The sequence below is a fragment of the Microcaecilia unicolor genome, chromosome 9 (assembly GCF_901765095.1).
Source record: "Microcaecilia unicolor chromosome 9, aMicUni1.1, whole genome shotgun sequence".
Classification (NCBI taxonomy): Eukaryota; Metazoa; Chordata; class Amphibia; order Gymnophiona; family Siphonopidae; genus Microcaecilia; species Microcaecilia unicolor.
In genome coordinates, this window is record NC_044039.1 from 92,337,874 (window position 1) to 92,351,198 (window position 13,325).

The 13,325-nt window shown below is 43.5% G+C and overlaps 1 protein-coding gene across 2 annotated transcripts in view; it reads right to left on the reverse strand.

The window, feature by feature from the left end:
* SOX5 (SRY-box transcription factor 5) overlaps positions 1-13,325 on the reverse strand; it is an 860,916-nt gene that overhangs the window by 165,207 nt on the left and 682,384 nt on the right. For both annotated transcript variants that reach the window (XM_030214565.1, XM_030214564.1), the window contains exon 9: positions 3,950-4,035. In XM_030214565.1, the coding sequence (XP_030070425.1) occupies positions 3,950-4,035 (86 nt within the window). The remainder of the gene's footprint in view (positions 1-3,949; positions 4,036-13,325) is intronic.

A 13,325-nucleotide genomic window follows, 5' to 3' on the forward strand; every position in this document is an offset into this window, starting at 1 on the left:
CAATTTATGCAGTCCACTACAGTGCCCCCTACGGCACCCGGTTGGTGTCCTGGCATGTCCCTCCAAAATACCTCCTAGATGAGGAGGTAGTAGCAGAAGACGCCCGGTGGGAGAGAGAATCCATAGCATCATTATGCTTTTTGATCTGATTAACAAGGTCCTATACTTTTTCACCAAAAAGGTTGTCCCCCCAGCAAGGAGCATCCGCCATTCGCTGCTGGACCGAATTATCCAGGTCAGAGAAACGCAGCCACGAGAATCTACGCATCACTATACCTTGAGAAGCGATTAGTGTCTGGCCAGGAATTTTCTACATGTCTTCTGCTGCCTGACCACCTGGCAAAAAGGCTCAGCTTGCTCTGGAGGGAGTGCATCAACCAAGCTGGACAGTTGCCTTATCGAGTCCCGCAAGTGAACGCTCGTGAAGAGCTGTTATGACTGAATCTTGGCAGCGAGCATAGCGGCCTGATACGTCTTCTTCCCAAAAGAATCAAGAGTCCTAGCTTCTCTGCCTGGGGGCACCGGAGCATAGTCTATAGTACTCCTGGCTCTCTTGAGGGCGGAATCCACTACCACAGAATTGTGGGGTAACTGAGACCTCATCAATCCAGGTTCACCGTGGATCCGATACTGGAATTCAGCTTTCTTCGGGACCACAGGACCAGACAGAGGGGCCGACCAGTTTCGCATAAGGACTTCCTTCAGTACTTTATGCAGAGGGACTGTCACAGCCTCTTTAGGTGGAGAAGAATAGTCCATGACTTCGAGCATCTCAGTCCTGGGTTCATCCTTAACCTCCACAGGGAAGGGAATAGCTGTAGCCATTTCCCGGACAAAAGAGGAAAAGGATAGACTCTCGTGGAGATAGTCTTCTCTCTGGTGGAGGGGAAGGTTCAGAGGGAATCCCATAGGACTCATCAGAAGAAATGTACTTGGGATCGTCCTCTGACTCCCACGAATGCTCCTGCTCAGTATCGGATAAGATCTCTGCTAAGGTACTTCGACACTGGACCTGCCTAGACGCAGAGGAACGATGTCCTCGATGGCGATGTCGAGAGGCCGACGCCTGCTCGGACTGCAGCAAAACTCCCTCCACCGACGTCGAAGGGGAGTCGACCTGGGTGGCAGCCGATGCCACAAGCGGCATCATGGTCGGGGACCTCACCACAGGAGAAGGGCCAGACACCGCAGCAGCAGACTGTACAAAAGGCACAAGCACCCTCGACACCGAAGCTGACTGACGTAGCAGTCCCTCCGGATGTTCTGGAAACAAGGCCTGGATGCGCTCATCGAGAGCCGTCATCGGAGAAGGCTGCGGGGTCAGTGGAACAGGCGGTGTCAGAATCTGTGGAGGCTTGGGAGCAGATACCGGGCTGCTAGGAGACTGACGCATCTGCACCTCCTGTATCGAGGGAGTGCGATCCTCTCGGTGCTGATGCTTCTCGGGTGCAGACTCTCTCAACGCCCCGGAACTCTCGGCACCGTGTGTCGAAAGAGAACGATGACTGTGCTTCTTTGCCTTCGCTTGACGCCCGTCATCGGGACTCCTTGGTACCGATGAGGAGGACGTGGAATCCTCACATCTCCTCGGGGCCGGGGGGCTTGCATAACAGGAGGCCTCGAGGCAGGTGGAGACCCACTCGACGCCTCGCTGCTCCTAGCTCGAGTTGGTCTCTCATCAGCTATTACCTCTCCTCCCGACGTCGATGCTTCTTTCGATGTCGACATCGCCGACCTCAGTACTGATGTCGATGTCGAAGGACTGGACCGAGACCCAAAAAGATTTTCTCGTTTGGCTTCTCAAGACGCTTGAGTCCGTTTCTTCATACGAAGACACAGACTACAAGCGGCTGGGCTATGGTCGGGCCCAAGGAACTGGATACACCAGGCGTGGGTATCGGTACCTGAGATGGTCCGGTTGCACTGAGTACAACGTTTGAAGCCGCTAGGTGTCTTCGATGACATGGAAGGGAAAACAGCTTCGGCGAAATCAAAAGACGCGATTGTGCCTGATAAAAGAAAAAGGGCACAGAAAATAAGGGAATAACCCGGCCACAACATAAAAACAAAGGAAACTTGAAAGGGAACAAAACTAAAAATACACTACGGGCTTTAAAAAAAAAAAAAAATGACAATAATAAAATAAAATAAAAAAATTAGGAGAAAAATAGCAAAAAACTTGAAGACTCTTTCCTGGGCCTGATAGGAGTGCAGAAAACCTATTGCACCTCAACGCGGAGAAATGAAAACTGAAGAGGCACGCTCACACAACGGGCGGGAAGTTGTCTGCGCATGCGCGGTGCGTGCCCCAGAAGACTATGGCAAAACTTTCTATTTTTGTTGGGAAAAATTTGCCGTTTCCTGGGCCGACGCGGACGTTGACCCACATATGAGAACAATCAGCCTGCCTGTCCTCGGAAAATGGCAAGGACAAATCAAACTTGGGTATATATATAAAGTATTGCATACCATGTATAATGAGTTTATCTTGTTGGGCAGACTGGATGGACCGTATAGGTCTTTATCTGCCATCATTTACTACGTTAGTAGTAGTAGCATGGGTGCATGTTGCATCAGGGGAATTGTCACAATGGGTTTGCTACAGTGGGGGAATGAATGGCTGTTCTAGGGTGGTTGCCTCAGAGGTGTGATGTTTCAGAGGGTGTTGTGTGACTGCATGAGGGTCATCCTGAGGAGGGGGCAGATGATTCTCGGGGGAAGTTTCTGATGATAGGATTGGGACCCTTTACTGAGTAAACAGTGGTTTTAGAAAGCTGCTCCCATGTTTATGAGGGGGGATTTCTCTGTTTCTTTTCCCCTCGTGCAGCTTTCTAAAATCTACGTGGAGGGATTTAGACGTACAGGCCTTTTTACAAGAGGCACTATGTTTGGCAGAGTCTCTTATAAACTGCTACGGGAATTCTCCATGTCTCGGCTTGGACATGTGAATTCCTGTGTACAAGTATTAATGGTGTAATAGAATAGTGGGGGGAGGTAAAATGAAATGTTTGTGATAGTAAAGAGTGAAATGTTGGGGACAACATTTGATTAAAGAAGATGTGAATATAACCAGTGGTAGATTTCTTTTATTATTCTGTTTCCAAACAAGAATCAGACCAGAGAGAACTATAACATCGTCCACTAAACGGAACTCTTCATAACTTATTCTCGAGGGTTCTTGTGGTTCTTCAATGCAGTTGAAACATTGCACCATCACAAGTCTTTACTACTATTTCTTTCTTCTTGCGTAATTGTAACTGAAAGGATCAACCTTCCTCCACAGCACACGAACATATGATATAATATGATGTGTGCACTATTATAGACTTTGGGGAATCTGTGCCTAATTTAGGTGCAGGGATTTACACCAGGGTTCAGTTGGTGTAAATCCTTGAACCTAACATTGGACACTGATCCCAGCTCTATTGTATTATTCTGTAAACAGCGCCCAACTCAGAGCATCATTTATAAATAGCGCTCATAGGACCCCTTTTACAAAGGTGTGCTAGTGTTTTTAGAACGTGCTAAAAGTAAGTGTACGCCAAACACTAGAGTAGCCCATATATTCCTATGGGCATCTCTAGCATTTAGCTCACGCTAATCATTAGCACATGCTAGAAACACTAGTGTACTTTTGTAAAAGACCCCCATAATGTATAAAATAAAACAAAGGATACAATAATATCATGTTTTATCATTATCATACTACCCAAAATCCTGCAGTTATCACTACATGTATACTTTCTCATGTATTTCTGTTACTCATGATGTATTGTAAGCCACATTGAGCCTGCAAAGAGGTGGGAAAACGTGGGATACAAATACAATAAATAAATAAAATAGAACCACCTTCATGCGTATAATTGTCCTGAAAGAAAAATGTCATATGAAAAAAAATGTTTGCTATATTTTTTAACCTTCGATTTATCTGCATTATTTCCAGACATACCTGCAATTGGAGTGGGCCTAAGCCTGGTGTTGCTGAGGCAGCAGCTGCCATGGTAGTTGGAATCAGCTGAACAGGGTAAGGGTCACCTAAGAGAGAATAATAGAGGCATCAGCACCTTTTATCTACTCTCCACCTGCAAATTAAGCTCTTGCATTTACTCTTTCCAAAGCCTTCTTTTGTGTGCTTTACTGGGGCTTAATGAATGCTCTATTGTACAGATTTTTACCAACACTCTTTCCACAAATCTAGCTGACAGAGGAATGTGAGTAAAAGATGTAGGCAATTAAGGTAGAAACTTCATTCTTTTTTCATGATGTACAGTAGGGAGACGGATAAGTGCACAGTTCTTCAAAGCACAGTATATTTTTAAGAGCCCAGCATTAAAATAAGCCAAAATTATAGACTTATCCAAATATGTTAACAGCCTAACTCTGCAGTACTGACTCCAGGTGCAATTAGTTTTCAAATGATAAACGTGATAAATAGGACTAGCAAAATCTTTGCAGTGCTACTTGTCAGAGGGAAAAACAAGATGGTTTATCAAAACAAGAGGTTTTGCTGTTAACACTAGAAGGAACAACTAACTGCCTCTGACAGGGTCTCTAAGTACTTTGAAGTTTGTTTGTTTTTTAAATTTCACACAGTGACACTACCTGATTTCAATTTGCTGGATGTTGTCTGGGACATCCTGGCTAGAGTCATCTAGAGGCAGGGAGATCCTGAATTCTATGCAAGAAGAAATATTCTGACAGCTTTTGCCAGAATTCAGAAGGGGATGTATACTGGACCTGGCGCTTATGAATGGAGAAAGTATTTCTGATATTACAGAGGTCAACCAAAACCATTTTTTCAGTTTCAGCCAAAACCAAATCTGTAGCCAAAATCTACCACTCAGTTTTGGCCAAAACCAAAACTGGTCCCACCTCCAAACCACAGAAGCCTCCTCTCTCTCCCGCTTCCTCCTCCCAACAAATAAAAGTAGCCTCCTCCCCACAAACAAAGGTAGCCCCTCTCTCTCCCTCCCCCCCAAAAGGTAGCATGCCACCATCCTATCCCTCCCCTCCTTCCCCCGAACAAAGCTAGCCCCCATTGGGCCTACCTTAGAGTCCCTGGTGGTCTAGTGGCTAGTCAGGGCAGCAGTGATCCTGAGTCACTCCTGTCCCTACTGTTCCCACCCTTAAAAATGAAGCAGTGTCATGAAGCTGCCACTGAAGGTCACTGCAGGCATTTTGAGATTGGAGCCAGCATGAGCAGGAGTGACTGGGGATCACCCCTGCCACCACTAGCCAGTGGACCACTAAAAACACTAAGGTAGGCTTTTTGGGGGTGGGGGGTGGCTATAAGTGAGTTGGATGGAAGAGGGAGCAGAGGCTGCTGCTGTTTAAGTACATAAGTAATGCCACACTGGGAAAAGACCAAGGGTCCATCGAGCCCAGCATCCTGTCCACGACAGCGGCCAATCCAGTCCAAGGGCACCTGGCAAGCTTCCCAAACGTACAAACATTCTATACATGTTATTCCCGGAATTGTGGATTTTTCCCAAGTCCATTTAGTAGCGGTTTATGGACTTGTCCTTTAGGAAACCGTCTAACCCCTTTTTAAACACTGCCAAGCTAACCGCCTTCACCACGTTCTCCGGCAACGAATTCCAGAGTTTAATTACGTGTTGGGTGAAGAAACATTTTCTCCCTTTGAGAGCATATGCTATGGGTACAGATGAAGTTTCATTTTCAGGCAAAAATGTACTGCCATTTTCAGCCAAAACTGAAAGAAGACTGAATATGGATTCTGGGAGAAGTTGAAACAAAATATGAAATTTGATTGGCTTCTTGTCACAGTGTTTAATCATCTGGGATGATCCCAGATTCTATGGCGTAGTACTAGAGTACAGATAGTGAAAACCATTATTAAACTTATTAAAGGAGCAAAAAGCAAACAAACAGAAAATAAGCATGTGACCCCACTTCTGAAAGTCACTCATTGTCTAGCCCTGTCTCATTGGATAACTTAAAAATTTCTATTGCTGGTCTTTGGTAACAGGAAAGAAGGAATCCAAAGCACAGCAGAAAAAAAGCATAATGAGCCCAAGAACTGGTGTGAAGGAACAAACTTTACTGGGTGACCCAATAAAGATTTTTCCTCCACACCAATTATTGAGACCCAATGTGCTTTTTTCTGCTGTTCTATTGCTGGTCTTTAAAATCTGCTGCTCTGGTGAACCATGCTTCCTTTTGCATTTCCTGACACCATACTCCCCTTCTAGGTTGCTTAGATCATCCAAGGAGAATCACTTCGTTGTCCCTATTTTCATGGAAGTTGTCCATGATAGCACCTGATGCTCTATATTCTCTATCCAAGGCCCAGAGCTCTGGAACATGTTGCCCCCAACATTTAAGACTACAGCCATCTCTTGAATGCTTTTAAGATAGACCTTAAGACTTTTCTTTTTACCGATGCCTACAACTAGTACCACTAGTCTTCTCTTTTTGGTTGCACCACACATAGGTCTTAATCATACAGCTTTTATCCTTATACTTGTGCTCCCCCTCCCCCGTCTATCTTATTCAGAATTTTTTAAATTAAATTTTTGATACAACAATCCAAAGTTATAGAGAATAAAACAAACTCCGTCCATGTCTCTCCAGTCTTCTTTGTCTGTAAGCCACCCAGATGTCTTGGTTGATGGGTGAGAGAGAAAGTCTCAAATTAACTTGGTAATGGTCCTACACTTAAGGAAAATATCTTTGTTCAGATGGGAGAGTACTTCAAGAAGTTGTTAACTGGATGAGACAATCTAAGGGATGTAGAAGAGCAGTTGACACAAATGAAAGAGGATATTGTAAGGACAAGAAAGTAAATCAAGGAAAGAGAAAAAAGAGGCCACTATGGTTTTCTAAAAAAGTATTCAAGAAAATAAAGAAAGGGTAGCATTCATAAATTAATATAATGAAAAGCAAGGAAAATCTGGGAAAGAATGTTCAGGAAATCAAAGATTTTACCATCAAATTGCCATCAAAGAAGTATTTTTCAGAAAAGGTCATCCCGTCATTGTTTGAATGGATTAAAGGTAATGTTCAAGCAGGTATTGATAAGACAAATAAAATATCAGAAAACACAACCGAATCATAATGCTCACTGGATTTGCAATGATTTTCAGCAACAGTCTGCTGTCTTGCAATGTGAGTATTTTCGTGGTAGGCACAGTGGTGCTCGTCTAACAGAATTTGTATTGGAAATGCTCAGAAAGTAGAACAATGAGGAAAAACAGGTCCATGTATTCTTACGAGACAATGGGGCCAACATAACTAAAGCTCTGAAAGTCGATGGGGTCCGTGGACTCAGTTGTTTTGCTCATACACTCCAATTGTGTAATCATGATTCCTTATTCTCACAGCCTTCTGTCATGTCATTAATTCACACATCCAGAAAACTAGTTGGACGCTTTAAACATTTTTCCAGTGCCACATCTTGTCTACATGCCATTCAGTTTGAACTGGGTGTGCCTCAGCATCAGCTGCTAGCTGAAATGGCGAGTAGATAGAATTCAATGTTTTTATATGTTGGAACATTTTCTTGAAGAAAAAAGGGCTGTATTACTTTCCATTTCTGAAGTGGACGATGTCAAGGGACTAAATGGGCAGTGTGATATCTCTGTTGAAGCCATTAGGAAAATCTAAATCGCGAAGTAAGCAAGTCATCATCTACATTTTCTGTAGTTTTGCCAGCTGAAAAGCCTTTGCTCCTATACCTGAATAGCTTGTCTGAGGATGGAATAAAGAAAATGCAGATACAGTGAAATCTGTGAATGATTGCATTTCTTATTTTTATTTATTTATTTATGTTGATTTATATACCGTGTCTTATTGCAACTGCAAAACAGAACGGTTTACATATATATAAAAAATTAATGTATACAAATAAACAAACATAGGAATTCCATTCATGACAGGAAAGCACAGCAACCAAGATAAACTACATAATAAATCAATACAAATTAAAATTCTAATATACAGTTAAGCTACCCCATTTTTCTTTTTATTTTTGACCTTATCTCATTATGCTAAGTTCTGTTCTACGTAGCTTATAAAGAGAAAGGTTTTCAAAAGTTTTCGATAATGGAGATAAGATTTCTCTAATCTGATCTCCTTTGGAAGGCTATTCCAAAGGGAGGGTGACAAATAGAAAAAAGCCGATCTCCGTGTAGATTCCCACCTACTCGGCGAGTTTCATTTTTAAAACTGCTTCAAGGGTCTTGGATGCTGACAACTGCATTCCAAAGTCAAAAGGTATTCACTAGAAAAGAGTAAGTGCTGCAGGCTTTCCAAGCAGGGGAATGCAGGAGTTAGATGTTAAGGCAGTTTTTAAAACCTGCGGTTTCCTTTGTCTCTTGCTTTTGTTTACTTTCCTTTCAGCTTGCAACACTTTCTTTCCAATACTGTTATGTCTTCCCATCCATCAACTCTTTCCTCACCATGGGACCCTTTTACTATGTGTAGGCGCGTGTTTTGGGTGCGTGCAGATCCATTTTCAGCGTGCCTGTTAAAAAGGCCTTTTAAAATTTTTTGCCAAAAATGGACATGTGGCGAAATAAAAATTGGCACATGTTCATTTTGGGTCTGAGACAGGGATGTAGCTAGGTGGGGCCACGGGCCTCCACAGATTTCGTCCTGGCCCCTTCCACTTTTGACACCCCTGCCGACCCTTCTCTGCCACTTTTGACCCCCCCCCCCCTGCTGCTGCCGCCACATGGTACCTTTGCTGGCTGGGTTCCTCAACCCCCGCCAACCTTTGTGTTCTTCAGCACCGGTCTCTAGTGCGCTCGCTGATCGGTGCTGTGAGTCCTGACGTCCTGCACGTTCTGAAATTTATGTGTGTAGTTATAGAATATGGCTCTGTGCACCTAAATCTATATGCTGGGATTTACGCCACATTTTCATTGGTGTTAATGGAGGTGCATAGTTTTGGGTGTTGAGATATCAACTAAGTGTATTCTATATACCACAACTAAATCTAGGCACCGCTTATAGAATATGAACTTAGTCGGCATTGATTTCCACGCTGATTTTTTAGGTGCCATATATAGAATCTCCTCCTTAGTGGCTAACTGGTTATATCACGCAATATAACTGGCTATTCGCTAATATTCAGTGCATGCTGGCTAAGTTGAAATCTCCCAGCAAGAGCTTTTGATCAGCTTCTCTATTTGTTACAGCTGCTGCTCCCTGGATAAGTCCTTTTGAATATCAATCCGTAAATTCTTTTCAAAAGGGGAATGGAAGCTGTGAGATTCAGAATCCGGAAAATCCAAATGGAGTTAAGGAATAGAAAAAAAAATCTCAAAACCAATATAATAAATATTAACCCAGAGAAAAAGCTAGTGAGAATCAAGAAACCACCACACACTCAAAGTGTGGAGTAAGAAGCCAGAACCTGATCTTACATTTTCTTGTCCCTTTCTCCTTGAGTCTATTTCCCTATTCCTATCAGCTCTACTCCTCTCACTTAAATCCTAACCCTCTATTCTGTATCACTGATGGTTAGCTTTGCCTGGTAACTCTTTATACCTAACTGCTTAACCTACTATTAGGCTTATTTTCGAAAGTGATCGCCAGCCATTCCCCGACATAAATCGGGAGATGGCCGGCGATTTCTTAAAAGCGGCGAAATCGGTATAATCGAAAGTGGCGTGTTTGACAGCATCGCCGCTTTCCCGTCGCCTCGCCGGTGAAAGTTCAAGGGGACGTGTCGGCGGATTAACGAAGGCAGGACATGGGCATGGCTACCAGATGGCCGGCTTTTGTGGATAATGGAACAAAAAAAAAGCGGCGTTAAGCAGTATTTCGCTGGGTTTACTTGGTCCTTTTATTTTCATGACCAAGCCTCAAAAAGGTGCCCCAACTCACCAGATGACCACCGGAAGGAATCGGGGATGACCTCCCCGTACTCCCCCAGTGGTCACCAACCCCCTCCCACACTAAAAAAATAAAAATAGAAACCTTTTTTGCCAGCCTCAACTGCGGTACCCACCTCCATGACAGCAGAATGTGTTCTATTCTCTGACAGCCTTTCCTGGTTGTGATGTGGCTCTTGGGTGAGTGTGACACCTTTTCTGTTAGGTGCACTGCAGAGTCACATCAGCAATGCATTGTGGTGGGTGTAGGGTAGTGGGCTATACTCCCATGGTGCTTTTCCCCCTGCTAACTGGGTCAGAGTGTGCCCTGTTTTGTTTCTGGTAGTCCATGAGGTAGTGGCCATTTTTGTAAGCCAATTTTAGAACCCTTTCATGTGTTACCCACGTTAGAGAACTTAGTTATTACCTTGAATGTTGCTGAAAGAGGGCATTGTACACCATTCTGCCAGCTCTGACCTACTGCTAATCTCAGTACTAGGGAGACTCTTTGCCAGTGGGGCACAACCTCTGATCTGCAGTTAACTGTGAGTAAACGTGCTTATTCAAATAAAGGACGTTTTTAAAGAGATTATTCTTCAGCTGTCAACTGGTGTACCAAGTTTATACAGCAGCAACAAGTCCTAGAGGCCTGCGTGTATGCAGGTCCCTGGAGTACTTTTAGTGGGTACCGCAGTGCACTTAAGGCAGGCGGACCCATGCCCATCCCCCCCCCACCTGTAACACTTTTGCTGGTAATGGGAGCCCTCCAAAACCCACTGTACCCACATGTAGTTGCCCCCTTCACCCCTAAGAGCTACAGTAGTGTTGTACATTTGCGGGTAGTAGGCTTTGTGGGGGGGGGGGGGGGGTTGGGGCCCAGCACCCAAAGAAAGGGAGCTATGCATGTGGGAGCTTTTTCTCCACCGCACTGACCCCTAGGGTGCCCAGTTGGTGTCCTGGTAGGTGAGGGGGACCAGTGCACTACAAATGTTGGCTCCTCCCATGACCAAATGCCTTGGATTTCGCCGGGTTTGAGATGGCCGACATTTTTTTCCATTATTGTTGAAAAACAAAACCGGCGATCTCAACCCCGGCGGTCTCTGGCATTTGGCCGGGCCAAACCCTATTATTGAAAGAAAACATGGCTGGCCATCTTTTTCGATAATACGGTTCCGGCCAGCTGTAGCGCCGCCGCCACAATAGATTGCTGGCGAACTATTTGGCCGGCGACGTTCGATTATGCCCCTCCACGTCAATCACGATCCTTAATGCAATACCACTTGTATCTCTCACTCTGGAAATGGCGATCGCCATGTTGGAACAATGTAAGCCACACTGAGCCTGCAAATAGATGGGAAAATGTGGGATACAAATGCAGCAAATAAATAAATAAATAAATAACTGGAACATCCCACCTCCTATGTTCTATTCATCTATTCCTATTTTTGTCTCTGCCTTATATACTTTGGTGACCAGTTACCATCTCTATTGTGGCCTGAGCTTTGAACAGAGCACTGTAATATCCTCTTCTGAAAATAGGTCTAAATTTGTGTATGAAGTCCACACTGGAATTTTGCCTGCAGTCTGCCAAAACTGTATCACCAGGAATGACCATGCACAGATTACTTAAAGTTAGGTGCACACTTTCCGTTTGTGTTCTTTGTATGTGCATACAGACGATTTTATGAAAGCCTCATTCCCTGTGTAAAACAGATTTTAAATGTAGAAAAAGTATTATAAGATTACCCCAATATGTATACCCAGGAAAAAAGTTTGGATAGAGAGCAGGGGTGTAGCCAGAGTGGGGGTTTAGGCTTAGGACCTACCCCCCCTCCCCACTAGATCACACCTCTGGGATAGCTGGCAGGGATCTCCAAGCCCCACCAGCTGGAGAAATCTGGAAGCAGAGCTGAAGTTAGAATACAGCCATGGCATTGGCTGAACACAGAAAAAGTGTTGGCAGCAGCTAAAGCTTCTATCAGGGCACTTGGAGTACCTTGGGTATTAATGGGAATGCTTTCTTATGCTAATCGTGCAAGATCTGCATTGAGCAGTGCTAGCTTGCCAATTCTCAATGTACTCACAGTGCTGTGATAGAAGCTTAAGCTGTTGCCAGCATTTCTTCAGAATTTACTTGTAGTCACAGCTGTGCTGCAGCACCAGCTCTGCTTCTGGATTTCTTCAGTTAGTGGGGTTTAGGTATCTTGCCAGATAAGACATGATTACGTCTTAGGGAATGAAGATAGCATGAGGATGAGAAGCATGAGATGGATGTTGGGGGAGAGATGAGGCCCACCCATGTTAACCAAAAAAATAAATTATTTCTGGTTATGCCAAAGAGAAGGAGATATGATAAAGACATTGAATGAAATACCTCAAAGCTATATGTAGAGGAGAGAGAACTTCTTTCCATAGAAAGGGGGCTCTGAAACAAGGGATCATAGGATGAAGTGTAAAGAAGGGAGACTTATACTTGAACAGCCTCTCAGTGGAGGTGGTAGAGATGTACAGTATCTGAATTCAAAAATGCATAGACAAAGAGGATTTCTGAGGGAAAGAGAGGAATCACAGACAGTTGCTGTGGACAGGAAACTACATAGATCATGTGATCTTTGTCTACCATCATATCATATACTTAGTTTTTCTATTTTCTATGAAACCATTCATTTAGTTAAAAGATTTATAATTGGCACTATCTAAAATTCAAAGCACATAACAAATGTAACATACATAATTAAAAATAACAAAAACAAATGTAAAAATCCACAAAAAATATACACATAATAAAATAGAAATGAGAGACAATATAAACACATCAAGACTATAAACGTATTAACTACAGCTTATCAAAATAATTTAGAACACATTTTCAAACAAGCATATTGAAAGCATAACTCTGGCAATACAATCTGACTGGAGGAAAAAGTACTAATCCAGAGTCATCAGCGTGTCACTAACTTTAGAGTTTTGTATATAATTACCCTCAAATTCTATGAATGGTGCCTTAAGTTGTGCATGCTAATTTGAATTGTATGCACAACTTAATTGATGAACAAGCCAAACAGTGCCGATAATTGGTACTTAACAACCAATTAGTGGCACTAATTGGCTTTAATTAGAATCTACGCACTCAACTTTCTAGGCATATTCTATAACGTGATGTGTGTAAATTCTAATGCGTGCAGCTGGAAACAGGGCACGGCCATGGCCACAGAATGGGTGGGTTTTGGGCATTTCAAAAAACTATGGGGCCCTGTTACTAAGGCACATACGCATGTACAACGTGCATCAAATTGGAACTACCTCTTGGCTACCGTGTGACGCAGGTGGTAATTCCATTTTTGACATGAATCCAAAACACATGGTAATTGGCAGTGTAAGTGCGCTGACGATTACTGCCTGGTTAACGCGTGAGACCTTACCGCTAAGTCAATGGGTGGCAGTAAGGTTTAATACCGAAAATGGATGCACACTGGTTTTAATATT